General features: G+C 31.2%; 1 protein-coding gene across 1 annotated transcript; it reads right to left on the reverse strand.

The window, feature by feature from the left end:
- Nucleotides 1–1,485: 1,485 nt before the first annotated feature.
- Nucleotides 1,486–14,488, reverse strand: LOC134709354 (cytoplasmic dynein 2 light intermediate chain 1-like). The gene is made up of 16 exons (XM_063569522.1): nt 14,383–14,488; nt 12,935–12,987; nt 12,100–12,155; nt 11,183–11,217; nt 10,659–10,728; nt 10,142–10,230; nt 8,915–9,101; nt 7,773–7,841; nt 7,271–7,348; nt 6,709–6,788; nt 5,912–5,982; nt 4,946–4,991; nt 4,124–4,175; nt 3,795–3,887; nt 2,638–2,724; nt 1,486–1,628 (listed from the first exon to the last, which is right to left on the reverse strand). Exons 1-15 carry the CDS (start codon nt 14,391–14,393, stop codon nt 2,647–2,649), a joined length of 1,068 nt encoding a protein of 355 aa, XP_063425592.1. The 5' UTR covers nt 14,394–14,488; the 3' UTR covers nt 1,486–1,628; nt 2,638–2,646.
- Between the last annotated feature and the right edge of the window lie 1,318 nt (nt 14,489–15,806).

Raw genomic sequence — 15,806 nt, forward strand, 5'->3', positions numbered from 1 at the left:
TGTCATGTAATAAGGCTTGATTCTAGAAACTTGCTTCTTGTGGTTAGTTTGAAGACTGCTACTAATTTGAAAGGCCATAAAGGCTATGGATAATTGTACTGTTGGTACCATAACATTTAGATAACGTCATGTCATTGGTGGCGGGTTAATTTTGTGAAGGACGCATCTCCATTAATCCTTAGGGAGTGTACATGGATCCACTGTACCCTTGGGGTCAATCAAGGGGTGCGTCTTAATTGGCGGAATCTCGAAGAACATAAAAACATTCGTTCAATTTCTATTTCAAGTTTATTGTTAACTAGTCAATATATTTGGTATACACAGAATGTTTGGCCATCCTTTTTCATGTCTACGTAATGATATTTTGTGATGAATTGATACACTGTATCCTTTCTTTTTCCTTATGAATCCAAATATTTAAATTAAAAACATTTTCTTTTGAATCTTTGACAGAAAAACCTTTACTGCCACTTCGAAGTGCAAAAATTAATTCTTTATGATTTCCTCAATTGTTTCATTCAAATCAAATAAACAAATTAATATGATGAACATATAATCTTTCAATCAGTTTTTACAGCAAAATGTATTGAGTGTGTATGTAAAGATAATATGCTTGGTTAGCTTGCCTGCTATCTCTTAACTTTGAAATCATTGTTAGGTTAGATATACTACCATCCTGTTAAAGTCGAGTAGCCCAACAGATAATCAATATATATATATATGTCTGCTGGATAGACTACTCCAAAAGGAGGGTAGTATACCTCACCTAATAATGACCTCACAATTCAGCTAGCAAGCAAGCTAATCAAACATATTACCTTTATCTTCACACTCAAATGAAATAAGTTTTATGTGATGTTACTGAAATTAATGAAATATGCATATATAATATCCGGAACTCTCAACAGTGCCAAAACAAATTGATGGATTTTACTGACATTTGATAAGTCTGTCGATTTCAACCCTTTGAATGTTATGAATAAAAAGGTATGGTCCTTGATTAATTGGAAACATTTCCGTTTGCACAGTTTGTAAGAATGATTGCCTACATAAAGATATTGAAAGGCAATGTACCTATCCTGCTGATGTTTATAAACTTATCTAAGCAAGATTGTTATTTCAATTGTTTTGTTATCTGATTTTGCCATGTGATAATGGTTTTTCCAATTAGATTTTCCTCTAAGTTCAGTATTTTTATGATTTTACTTTATACAATAGTAGAGATAAGATTGTCTGATTGATTGGTAATTGTTTTATGCTACTTTCAGCACTATTATGTGGTGGTCAATTGTTTAGGGTGGAAGTAGCAGAGCGCCACCGACCTACTGTAAAATAACTGACAGCTTAGTTAGATTGGAGTCCACCAGCACACCTGTCATGTGCAGGATTCAAGCTCCCAACCTCATTGCTGACAGACTAGTGATCCAGTAGATTGACTATTAGATTACTTGGCCATCCAAGCACTCTTGTATAGATAGGAAGATGTATCAAGAAATGAAATTTATTGACAATAAGTAGAATCAACATAAAAATTGTTAATTATACATAATATAACTGGACGGAATGTATCACATGTTCAATGTCTTTATTGATATTGTCCTTCACTATCACAATCTGTCAGCTTAATTCTGTAATAAAAAAATAAAAAAATCAGTTAGTTATAAAGAACTATGAATTAAAAATTAAAAAGGCACTTATGATAAAGAATCTTTAAAATCTACCAAAAAGTAAGATTAGAGTTCAAGAAACAAGTTTCTGATGATAGTAATGTTACTGAAATTACTGAGCCATGTATATATATACTAAACTAAGTCCTCTGTCCACATTTTGTCACATTTTTCATGAATTTATAAGATTAATTCAACAACAAAAAGTTTCATTTTGTGATTGTTCATTGGACTCTTTGGCTGTAATTAACTTTTGATTTATTGGTACAACAGTTAGCTCAAAATGATATTTATAAACAATCAATACAGAATCATAACCCATATGGATAATTAAGATGATTAAGCAACGATTTTTTTGGTTAAAACAGTTGTTAAATAATCTGGTGTATTACAATGTTATATTTCATTAACCTACAAAAATCAAATGTTTTAATTATTTTGAATTTGTTTCCATTTTTTTCTTATTTTTTTACATTAACCAAAATCAGTAACATTTCTGATTTACTGTGATAAATATATTTCTATATAGAAATAAAGTAATTACACCAGACAAACAAAAATGAAAAAGGTAGGGTGTTACTTCAAATTGATGTGGTAAGATTGCCTAGAGGTATAGGGGAGGGTTGAGATCTCACAAACATATTTAGCTCCGCCACCTTTGTGTGTGCCTGTCCCAAGTCAGGAGCCACTGGCCTTTGTTAGTCTTGTATTATTTTAATTTTAGTTTCTTTTGTGTACAATTTGGAAATTTGGAAATAAGTATGGCGTTCATTATCACTGAACTAATATTTATTTGTTATGGGGCCAGCAGAAGGACACCTCCAGGTGCCGGAATTTCTCGCTACATTGAAGACCTGTTGGTGACCTTCTGCTGTTGTTTTTTCTATGGTCAGGTTGTGTCTTTGACACATTCACCATTTCCATTCTCAATTTTACATATAAACAGAAATATGTATATGCCTTATCTCACCTTCTATCACTAGGCATATGTTTTTCCATATGATCTTTGTGCTTCTCGTGCTTTTCTTTCACATAATCGTCTATATCTTTCCAATTCCTGAAGCAAAATACAATTTTAATAAAATAGTCACTGTTCTTCTAAATGTGAACTCACACCAAATAGCAGCAAAACTTTACAACTCATGTTTTCTGGATAAAGGAAAATACCATTTTATATATAACCCAAAATTCATAAATATTACATTCAAAACACATAGTGGGTGATTCAGAAAAAAGCGAAATATTTATATAAGTGCAATTTTGCAATGGTGATTCTTTCTCTGTTACAAGAATAAACAATAGAAAAGGGAATATGTCCCATTCAATTTCAATGTTCTCATTAATGCTGCGATAACACGTAATTTGAATTCTTTTTGCATTTTTTAATTTGAATTAGTTTAATTCCCATTGAAACGTTTTACATCCAAACGTAAATTCTTACAAGAATTCCAATGCACGTCACATTCGCATTACTGACCGAACGACATAAACTTTTAATTTGTATTATCAAAAAACACATTTCTAAAACGAAATTGGAGAATTCAATTTAGCCAAGTTGAATCAATTCAAATTAAAAAAGAAGAGTGTGTGAACAGGATTATCACATTCGATTTGCTAAAAAATAAATGAATGTGTGAACGAGGCATAATTTAGAGGTCCAAATGTAAGAAATAATTGTGTGAAATTGAAGACAGCTTCTAGTATTTATAGCTGTGTTTGAAATGATTTACTTTGAACTAATCAATAATCTCTTACTGACTAACACAACAGTTGTAGCTCTAGCAAAAACTTTAAACTTAGATGGTGTGAATAGAAATATGGATAAACCATTCAACTGTTCATTCTTTTCCTCTTATAGTTGATGCTTTTCCCTTGATTTTAGTTTGTAACCCCAATTTGTTTTTTCTCAATTGATTTATGACTTTTGAACAGCCATAAACTATTGTTCCCTTTCTTAAACTAAATTGCACCTGTCATATTCAAAATTGAACAAAAACAAGAAAGTGTCCATATTACATTGATGCCCCGATTGCACTATCATTTTTAATGTTCAGTGGACAAACACACAGACCAGAAAACATAATGCCCATAAATGGGGCATAAAAAGTGAATAAGCAGATAACTTGCCTCATCTTTCTGAGATCTGAGGGAGTCTATATTGGGCTCTGAATATTGTGGGTCTTTTGATGGATCATCTACTATAGCTGGATTTGATGTGCTCTGTAATAAGATCAAAAAAAGAAATTAAATTTAAAATCCTGAAAAGTATATCAACTAAACGCTGTTCTGTTTTATTAAGAGAGAAGGGATGCTTGTGTGTATCAGAAAAAATATACTGTGTTTACTGATAACAAACACTCATGCAAATTTACAAATAAGACCAGATCATGTGAAAATTTCAAACAAATAAATGGCTTGCATAAATTATTTTTTAAATATAAAAAAGAGACAATTACCTCAGGTGGGAAGAATCCAGCAAAAGCATGCTTCCATAACTCTATTGGATTCCTGTGAATAAAAATAACAAGAAGTTTTAAATTATACCTTCATCAAGTCTTTTTATTCTCAAGCTGAACTTGAATCATTGACTCACTCTTGGTGCTTATAAAAGAACCTAATGACCGCTTGCCATGTATAGTTTGCTTTTTTTTATGATAAAGGCTTAGTCAGGAAATTGTTGTTCAGTGGTTGGCATTTGTTTGTTCATAAAGGTTTCTAATTTCTTGGGTTTTTTTTTATATATTTTGAAAATTGGTTTTCCAGTTTGAAATACTTTAAACAAGTAATTTTTGGGGCCTAACTGGCATTCTGTTCAGTGTAAGGCAATGCTCTGTGATGAAAGTTGTACTTTGACCTGTTATTGTTTACTTTTTACAGATTGTGACTTGGATGGAGAGTTGTTTCATTAGTCCTCATACCACATCTTCTTATTTCTATTGTGTAGTCAGTGTTTTTATTTTTTTATATCTAAAAGTTTTCTATACACAACAAGCTTAATACAACCTTAAAAATATTCAAAATATTGTTTCAAGATTAATGAAACATAAGAAATCATTACCTTTTGCTGAATTTCGAAGTATGAACTCTAGTTACTATTATACACATAAAAATAATCTTATTCTAAACAATATAACTGTACTATTCATTATATTGTATCTATTTTATAACAATATTACTATACAACCATTTTATTACTTTGATTATGTCAAATTAAATTAATCTATATGTTAAGTGTTCACTGAGGCGTGGTATCGAGCCAGTGGTGCACTATTTCTTACTTTGCGCTAATTCTGCCAATATCTTTCTCTGACAAAGGTGGAGATCCTACAAGAGAGTCATTATTGCAATAAATATTTCTTGAATTGAATCAATCATCAGCTTATAAGGTAGAATATCATAAGAGTTTTACATTTATCCATGAAAACATCTGAAAGTTTTCCTTAAAAGGCATGAAAATTACAAGCATGTTCATATCCTTATTAATATATTAATGAATGCATCCAAAAAAATGATTTAGAGTAATATCCTACTGCCATACTCAGATTTAATATTGAAATTTGCTTTAAATTTTGTGGTACTATGGTACAAAGATTACAAAGAGTATAAGAATAATAAATGTCAAAGAAATCAAACTAGTCCTAATGATGAGCTATCAAAACTTCCGTCAAACTTTTGAACATTCTAAAAATAAGTAGTTCCACTATTAAGCTTTGTCAAAATAGCTGAACAGAAATATTTGTACTTAAAAATTAAATAGCTGCTGCAAATATTAGTCATTTTTGTCAAATTTGGAATGTCAACTTATAGCAGGTATTAACTGTGTATGTATGAAGCTGTATTCAGCTAAAAATTCAGTCATTACAGATATATCTTGTATCAGTAGTTGATCCTTGAAGTTAGATTATCAACAGATTATTGTTGATAATCTCAATAAGATTGATTTTCTCGCTTGAGCCAATATGGCAAAATAAGAAAAGCAATGGAGTTGAGATAACCAATGATAATCTGTTTATCACTATTTTATCTATGACAATCAAGTCAATTTCATTGATAACGCCATGTTCCCACTTAGTTTCTAGGGATAATTTTTCATATCACTCTTCTGTGCTGAAACAGGAAATTACCAGTTGGTAACATCAAAGGAAAATTTCGTCAAAGAGCGATAATACATAGATATATAACATTAGATACTTGCAACAAGCCTAGCCCTACAGACAAGTGCTCTTTTCAACAACCTGACTTACCTATTTGTTGTAATGAATCTAACCCTGCAGGTGCCATTATTGGTTTATTGTGATCTGTCTGTAATGTCTTGCTGTGAAAAAAAATAAAGAATCCAAATCAGCCAACCCATGCTACCAAAGATTTACATTACTAGTAAGAGACCATTACTTAAGCAATAACGTAAAGTTCTCTTGAACAAGTTATTAGTCTTGCTGCTAAAGATGCATGTTTTAAATATATTAAAGGTAACTGGTATGCTCACACAAATATTACACAGTTCTGAAAGATAATGCTTGATTTACCTCCATAATTATATTTTTAAAAAGAAAATTATAAAGATGATGTAACACGTATTATGTCAACAAGCTTGTTTTAGAATGTTCTATCTATTTATTTCATATACATAAAGATTATTATTGGTCATCTCAACAAGATTGATTTTTTCACTTGAGACAGTATCGCTAAAGTGAGAAAAGCAATCGTGCTGAGATGACCTATGATAATCTGTTAATCGCTATTTTACCAATTACGATGACATTGAATAGGGCACAAGCACCCTTAGTTTCTAGCAATAATTTGTCATATCACTCTACTATGCTAAGAAAGGAAATTAAGTCAGTAAAATCAGAAGAAAATTTCTTAAAATAGCAATAAAATAGATATTTTTACCTTTAAAGTCAAAAGAAATATATTTTAAACACAAACAACATATATTGAAACATCCAATAATAGATAAATAAACTCATCATAGATATCAGGATTGAAATTTTGTGTTTGCATCAGACTCACGTTTCAACTGACGTTAACATTAACTTACTTTGCTGTGGTTCCAAACAGATTGCTACTCAATAGTCCCTTCATTTTTGTAACTAATGTTTCCTGTTTGATACTAAAAAACTGAAAAATAACGAAGACATAATGTATTTTGTATTCATAAAATCAATGAAAGATTCAGGGCCTCTCCAATTAAGTGTATAGGGTAGAGGGGGAGGCACTTTTATTAAAATTTGATGGGTGGTGATTGATTGAACATTTAAATGAAATATCCAATTTAAAATGTATGCATGGTGGGGTCAAATAAAATGTGCCTTCCTTCCCCCATACATTTATTTTTGGAACAGCCCTCATCAAATATCACTCCAAATGCATAGAAACTGTGCAAAAAAAAGTAGTTTATACAAGGTGAATCCTACTCCAAAATGAATGAACATGCATTATTACAAGTCATGATGAATGATAAAAAATGTACTTGGATATGAAAAAAAAATATCTCTAAATAGAGGCACATAAAACTAATGAGTATTATACCAAGTCTAGATTTTTGATAAACAATTGTATTTAGAAGTTGACATATTTATGAAAAACAAGAGTATACTTACTTGCAATGTTGCTCCATGAGTGTGAGCTAAAAACCTAAGTGTTTTACAGATCACCTTTCTCTCTTCTGATCCAAACTCCTACAAAATATAATATCAAAACTTTTATTCAATTTCAATATACAAAATTCTAGGGAAAAAGACACTTTTTTCAAATTTTCATAGTTTATATCTTTCTAAATTAACATTTGTCATGTCATTTTTTTATGAATCCTGACATCATATTTCTATTTCACATGAATGAATGAAAAAAACTATTTACTAAATTGCAACATTTTTCACAAAGTTCCATAACTCTTGAACTGCAAAAGTGAAAGCCATCTGAATTGAATAGTTTTAAAACAGCCCATACAGCCCCAATGTTGGGTCCAAGTAAAACAAACTCCATTCCTTTTGAATTTAAATTTACCGTGATGTGTTACAACATTAAAACATTTTTTGAACAATCAGAGCAATTCAGTTGAAATATACACTTCAAAACACTGATAAACTAACAAAGACCTACCTGAAATAAGTCATATTTTCCACCAATAATAATCAGAGGTACCAAGAAGGGGTTCATCAAGTTTTTATCCTGCAATAAAAAATGTAAATTCATCAAATTTTTAGTAAAGCTGGAAAAACTGAAGAAGTTTTAATACCATTTATGATTATTTCATTTATTCTTTTATAACACTTGTCATGTTTGTGGGAATTAAAAACTCTACTGTGGATTGACTATTTAATATTAATTGATTTACACATAAAAAACCAATGTGTTCAATAATAAACTCATCATAGATACCGGGACTAAATTTTGTAAAGGACACAGATGATGCCCCTGCTTGCATAAAATTCTATAAAGAGGCACAACTCTAGAATGGTAAAATTGATGTCACCCAATTTCGAACTTGATTTGTATTTTGAGGTAATAAGCATTGTGTATAATTTCATAACATTTGGTTGAGGCAAATTAAATTAGAAAACAGAAACCAATTTTGGGACGTACATCAATATATTTGAGACGGCAGGGACAATAAAATGTTCCAGAAGGTTTATATTTTACTATTTGGTATCTAAATGGTTTCCTCAAACTCTTACTCAGACTTATAATTTTACTCTCTGTACCACCTCTCTCCGAAAAACCTAGTTTAAACCTTGTAGTCTGTTGATTGCATGACTACTTTTTAGCTCACCTGGCCCGAAGGTGCTGACCAAGTGTTGTTACTTTGTAGCCGATCCATCATCCAAGATGGCCGCCAGCAGGGAACTTAGTTTAATATAGGACCCTATATAGATGGGAAATGCATACAAATGACTTCTTTTAGAGAACCACTGAATGGAATAAAACCAAACATGACATGAATGTTCCTTATGAGGTGCTGACCAAGTGTTGTTACTTTGTAGCCGATCCATTATCCAAGATGGCTGCCAGTGGGGGACTTAGTTTAACATAGGACCCTATGGGAAATGCATACAAATGACTTCTTTTAGAGAACCACTGAATGGAATGAAACCAAACATGGCATGAATAATCCTTTCCTTATGAGGTTGTGTTGTTACTTTTAGCCAATTTTATATTTTTTTATATGATTTCAAAAACCCAAGTAGAATCAGGTGAGCGAAACAGGCTCTTGAGAGCCTCTAGTTCAAAGTGTGTATACTTACTGGGTGGTCTGCCCCTACTCTTTCCCAGGCTTGTTTTGTCAATCTATCTTTGATACTGGGATCCTCAGATTTCATTTCCTCTATAACTGTATTTAGTCTAGATTTGGCAGAGTTCAGGAGTGTTTCTAGGTTGTACCATATTTCTTTAGGTTTGGACAGATCAATTACAATGGCTACTGCTGTGTGACTGTAAAGAAAAGTAAAGAGCTTTTCATAATTCAAAATACATGCAGTTTGTTATTTAACATTTTTTCAACAAAATCAATATGTTTTTGTCTATTTCTTATTGATTTATACTCTTGCTGAGTATTATTTTATGTATGAATAATTGTTTTAAAGTTCATATCTCTGGATTTGTTAAATCATGTAATATATAAATTTCTTTAAAATAAGTGTTGTAGCTGTTTTTATGCCTCATTTATGGGCATTATGTTTTCTGGTCTGTGGGTCTGTTTGTCCGTTCGTCCCGCTTCAGGTTAAAGTTTTTGGTCAAGTAGTTTTTGATGGAGTTGAAGTCCAATCAACTTGAAACTTGTTCCTTATGATATGATCTTTCTAATTTTAATGCCACATCAGAGATTTCTTCCATATTCACGATCCATTGAACATAGAAAATGATAGTATGAATGGGGCATCTGTGTACTATGAACAAATTCTTGTTAATGCATATAGTGATATTATGGAAAATATAAAAATGTCTGTTTTCATGTAAATGAATAAGTTTTATTAACATGACTAATAATCAGGAGCGTGGTGTAATGGTAAGTGCTTCAAACTACTAACACAAAGGTTCCTGGTTTCATTCCCGTTCCGACTCCTAGATGAAAATTTCAGGGACTGAATTTTAGGCTCTCCCTTGACACCATTTGCGAGTATGGTCTTGAGGAAACAATAATAGTCTGTCAGAAGGGGACAATAAATGGCTGACCCATGTTAAGAGACAGTTAAATCTCTTGCATCTTAAAGACACCCTTATAGATTTCGAAAAAAGAGCAGGCTAATGACACTACAAGGCAGCACTTGCACCCAAACCAGGAATGGTTGACAAATAGTAATAATGTGTATTGGTGTTCTAAATGCATATATGGATATATAGGTATCACTTCAATGGATCTAGAAGAGGTTTCTTCTTGATAGAAGTGAATTGTATTGCAGGTTTGAATATACTTAATTCTTATTTAAATTCAGCTACAAATTAGTTACAAGTTATAATAAACCCAATAATACCTTAGTGATGATGGATTAAGTGGAACATCCATTAGTTTAGACAACCATGTTCCTCCTCCAAGCTCCCATATATGTCCAACATCTTTTGCCTTAAAAATATATTTGAAAAAAGTATAAAAAAATTATGCAATGTCTTAAGTGATGTTAATTTTCCTGTGAATAATATAGGAATTGTGAGTGGTTAAAATTGACATTTCAATGTTTGGAAACACTTGTAACTTTAAAACTCAGATAATTTTATATCTGATTTAAATATACAATGAAAATGTTAGAGGTAAAAGGATATAAAGTCAAACTTGCATTGGATAACATTTACTGCCTTTACTTTGATTGGGATAAACTATGGACCTTTTATCACAGATGTGTTGCTTCTATTGTTTTTAATCTTAGTTTGTAGCTCAACTTCATACAGACTAACGAAACAAGACTTCATAGACATTTTTAACACTAGCAGAAAATATAAGAGAAGTCATTCTATTTAAAAGAAGAGATATGGAAGAGACATTGTCACACTTACAATATTATGTCCCTTTGCTCTACGTCCAAATGTGTATTCTAGAGCTACAGTTGGTTTTGGTGCCTCATCTCTGTAACATGAAAAATAAGCATGAAAATACCTACAGGCAACCCTATATTAAAGGACCACTCAACAAAGAAGACAAAATTGGTGTCTTAACAGAATATTCAACAATTTGTATAATGAAAGACATTTTATAATGGTAACTTAAGTTTTTTCATCAGTTTTGATCATGATAACAAAAATATTGAAATTATTTGGTAACATAAATGTTTGTGATTTGAAAATTAAAATTATCTTGGCTAAAACCTTTTGATGTGGAATGATTGCTTAGTTAGCATATTTTATCTTTTCACTTAAACAGTTATATCTTTTTTCATAAAATGTGAAATGCGCACAAAGGGCAACAAAATAAATACTGATAATTTTACTTAGTATGGGGTGTATTATCTAGCTACCTAAATAACTTAATGGAAATGATCAATAATGTGATAAGAAAAAAAACATGATAAAAACATATTTACCTGTCCAAGAAACGAAGAACTATGGAAGTCTTTCCCTGTAATAACAACAAATCAAATTCAGAACATATAAATTGTGCACTTAAGTGCCAGTCTGCCTAAGAATCGGGCAGTGGTGAAAACATGACAAAAAAAACCAACCAATTTGACATTGATTTTAGTTCATAATATGTAGTTATGCATACAAATGACATTCGTTTCTGTTTTCTGTACTGGTAATAGAAGATACAATTTGGTTGAAATGCACTAGAAATTAACAAATAAGGGGAGATAACTCTGTAATTTGCTATCATTCTAACCAATTTTCTAACCAAGTTATTTGATATTACCAGACACACACAAACCAAAGACTAATACTTTTTAACTCAGGATGATGGTTAGTATTAAATAATGTGATTAGTGTGGTGGGTTTTTTCTAATCATGTTTTAATTTTTACCTAAACATGCTAAATTGTCTGATTCTTACAAAGACTGGCACTTAAAACAAAAACAAAAGGTACTTTTGAACCATATTTCCAAACAAACATAAACTAAAAAGTGACAAACATCAACCATATGATTCACTCTCAAATATCTCTCTGTATATCAGATCATTCAAAATTACTCCTGTTTCACTGTGATTCAGTCAACACTCAACACTAATGTATACCGTACTAGTGATGTCACAGGTGGAAAATTTCAAATGTATCATAGTTCTTCTCCATCAAAACATTTACTGGTACATCATAAAATTGAGAATGGAAATGGAGAATGTGTCAAAGATACAACAACCCAACCAAAGAGCGGAGAACAGCCAAAGGCCAACAATGGGTCTTCAATACAGCAAGAACATTTCACACCCAGAGGTGAAAAACATTACAAACCTTCCATTCAATATTTCTCAAAAAGACTCAAAAGAATATCAACAGAAAAATACTTACTGAATTTTTTGCTCCTACAATAAACACTGATGATTCCTCTCCAGTAGCACCTTCAGCTAAAATGACAACATATAATTTCCAGAGGTTTCAAAATTCATTGCTATTTTATTTACTTTTTAAATTGAGATGAAGATTTATTTTTATTTTGAGGTGATTAACTCTCCATAGATTAAATTTATTAAACCACTTGGCAATGACCTTATAGTCAAAATTTTGAAAATGGGATATGTCCTCGCAAAATGTTAATGAATTTTATTAAATTCAACATATAATTCTATTATATTTTATTAAATTCATTTAGGTGTAAAATATTCTTCATTTATGTGCTAAGGGCTGTATAAAACTTGCAGTGACAAAGTGATTTTGTTTTTGCTCCATGTTGAAGGTCTCAATGTGACTATCAGATGAAGAACAGCAATAAAAGCACTGTTCCTTTGCTTTGAGTTTTTTCCATTGATTTAAATTTTTTAAATAACTGTAGTCAATGAGCTTGGAATTGGTTATATGGTTTGAATTATTTATATATATTTTATTTATATAAGTCCAAAACCTGACATTTCTTTTTACATATTATACAAATAGTGTAAGGGAGGTTAATCAAAACATAGACAACATTGTATTTTAATCGTAATTGGATTACCTCTCTTACATTGCTTTTAAATTGTCTTAATTGTCCATTAACCAGAAAAAAACTAGTTTTTCACTCTTTTTTGCACCTAATTTCTAATATTTGTTTGATCCATAATCTCCCAAAGTCAATCCTAACATAATACATGATAGTATTAAACGACGCAAAAATTGTTTTGCGGTCGTATAATTAATACTGATATCATACCTTTACTTTCATTTGATTCCTGTATTGCAACATCCCATAAAGATTTTTCTAGTCTGAAAACAAGATTTTTTTTTCCATTAAAATATCTGTAACTATAGATCATATATGCATTTTTAGCTCTACCAACTTTGTATTGGTTTTCTGTATTTATTGTCGTCTGTTGAATGTATTCACCACTTGCCTACCATGCTTTGACAATTTAGAGTTTATGATAGTATGTAGGCACTTTGATTAAAATTGTCTAGATAAGTTTATATAATATCTATTTTTAAGTTATCCTTTGTTTTTTATGCATCTTTCTTGGCAAACAGTTACTGTATTATACCATGTAAACCAAGACAGGAGGCTTTGTAACTCCAAAGCCTATACATGTATTTCTCACCTGGCTATCATCGTTTTAGTGTTACCTTATCAGAAAATACAACTAATCTAGGGACCTTATTGCTAATTGGGATTCTACAACACTTGAATTTTGACATTGTGCAAGAATCACTTTTCCTAATACACCTCATCGCTTATCCCGGCTAGGCGGCTGACCCGGCCACTTGAACTTTTGACACATACAACAATCACTTTTACATACACCTTATCGCTATTAGCCTACTCGGCCAGCGGACCAAGCTGCTTGACCTTTTGACACATACAACAATAACTTTTTCATTGTGGCGTCAGATATTTTGTTTTATGACGTCAAAATTTTACGGGAACTTGTGTGATATCTAATGGCGGACAAATAGCGATAAGGTGTATTGTGGCGTTAGTCCAAATAATTATGACGTCTGGCAAGGCTATTTTAATTTTTTTCTGGGACGCCTTCCTACGGAAGTCACGTGCCGTTGGTAATTGTGGGAAATCTTTTCCTAACAAAATAAATATTCCCCCACTTCAAATGGAATCTTATCTCGTTTTATCCTTTCTTTTGGATATTTCTGGAAATATTTTACATCAATAAGCACAAAAAAGGTAGGGCTTTGTAACTACGTAAAAATTTTCAACCGGCAATAAAAATTTCTTGTCAAAATTAGGTTTCAAAGTTCCCCCCAAAATTTGCTCTCAAACTCCAGACGTAAAAAATGGCTTCGGCGTTATGACGTCGTAGGAAGGCGTCCCAGAAAAAAATTAAAATAGCCTTGCCAGACGTCATAATTATTTGGACTATTGTGGCCTCAGATATTTTGTTTTATCATACGTCAACTTTTTACAGGAACCTGTGTGATATCCAATAATGGCGAACAAATAGCGATAAGGTGTATTGTGGCATCTTGGAACAGTATATCGAATATCAATATATATGTTCCTAGTGGCATCAGACATAGTGATCTGACAATTTCTTACTGTTAGAGACATGAAGGTTTCTTTTTAGTGGTTTTCAAAAAGCTGAACTCTGTAACAGAATCTATCATGAAATTGACAAAATTAAAAAGTGTCATGGAAGAAGAAATTCTAACCCTTTTGACATATCTGATAGCAGATGTAAAATTTATAGTCAGTGGAATGTAACTGGTTCTGCTTAGGATTTTAAACTTTTAAACCAGTGTATTGTTTATGGTAAATGTGATAACCTAAAATTAAGAATCAATAATGAACACAACGTACCATTTAAAAGATTTTATTGCACAATGAAATAAGTAAGTAAGTAACTAAAAGAACAAAATTCCAAAAGATATAATTGTGAACCTTTTATTGGCTTCAAAAATATATTTTCTTGTCGGTAAAACTATTTATTTCCTTGCGGATAATCTATTCGGAAAATATTCTCACTTTAACCGGTACCGGTCTGTTACTATGACTGCTGGTTCCAGATTTATTTTCGCTCAGTGCGTTGGCTCGAATCCATGATATCTCGGCCTATAACAAAATCGGACTATAACAAAATCGGACTATACCAAACTCGGCCTCCCAAAATCGGACTATAACAAACTCGGACTATACCAAACTCGGACTACTAGAAGAATATAAGTATAATGTTGGTTGTTGTTGTTATTGCTGCAAATTAATTTTCAATTCTTAATTCAAATTTTTTTTCTTCAATTTATCAAATAATTTATTTTTGAACATTTTTGAAGGGGATAGAAAAAAATACGTTAACAAGATATATTTAAAATAAAAAAAAAAAATCTTTTTGATATTCATATATTGAAAATTTACCACTGATTTGTCTTTGTAGTATTAATTGTAATAATGTCCCTCTCAGTGAGATAGTGCGTATACACGATTCTCACGGGACCACTGGCTGGGGCAACTGATCAAACATAGTCTACTTATAGTATTAAAGAAATACGACAAAGCAACTGACCATCTTAATTAAAACAAAAATAATTAAGTGACACAATACGTTATTTATAACAATAACACTAACAACCACAGATGGAGAAAAAAAACAAAAAACATAAACAAAAAACATTTCTATTTAAATTTAATAAAATAAGTTTAAACTAGTACAGGTTAATAAGGCGCAACACCTGTAAACAAAAAGGGTCGCCTAGAATTTATATTTATTTTCTTTAATTTTTAATTAAATGGAATTATCTCTAAAGTAAAATATTACTATAATGGAGTAATTCCAAATTTAGTTACCAGGGCGCAATTACCAATTGGTAAGTCGTCCACCAAAAACATATAACCGTAACCGTAAACATATCTAATTCAACTCATATAACAAATATTAATCATTTCTATAAACGATCTTTTTTATTCAAAAATATTCATTATAATCTCATAAATTCGTATATAATTTTTTTTTATTACAGTAAAAAAATAAAACAATCTTCTAATCGTAGTCCGAGTTGGTTCAATATATTTCTGCATATGAATAATGGTAGGCCGAGTTTGTTATAGTCCGAGTTAGTTATAGTCCGATTTTGTTATAGTC

This window comes from Mytilus trossulus, chromosome 3 (genome assembly GCF_036588685.1).
Source record: "Mytilus trossulus isolate FHL-02 chromosome 3, PNRI_Mtr1.1.1.hap1, whole genome shotgun sequence".
Classification (NCBI taxonomy): Eukaryota; Metazoa; Mollusca; class Bivalvia; order Mytilida; family Mytilidae; genus Mytilus; species Mytilus trossulus.

What these genes read in the sequence shown, in the direction of transcription:
- LOC134709354 (XM_063569522.1), bottom strand. An exon ending in GAGCAAAGGGACATAATATT is followed by an intron (nt 10,231 to 10,658) that starts GTAAGTGTGACA and finishes TATATTTTTAAG; the next exon opens with GCAAAAGATGTTGGACATAT. An exon ending in CTGGATTCTTCCCACCTGAG is followed by an intron (nt 3,888 to 4,123) that starts GTAATTGTCTCT and finishes ATCTTATTACAG; the next exon opens with AGCACATCAAATCCAGCTAT.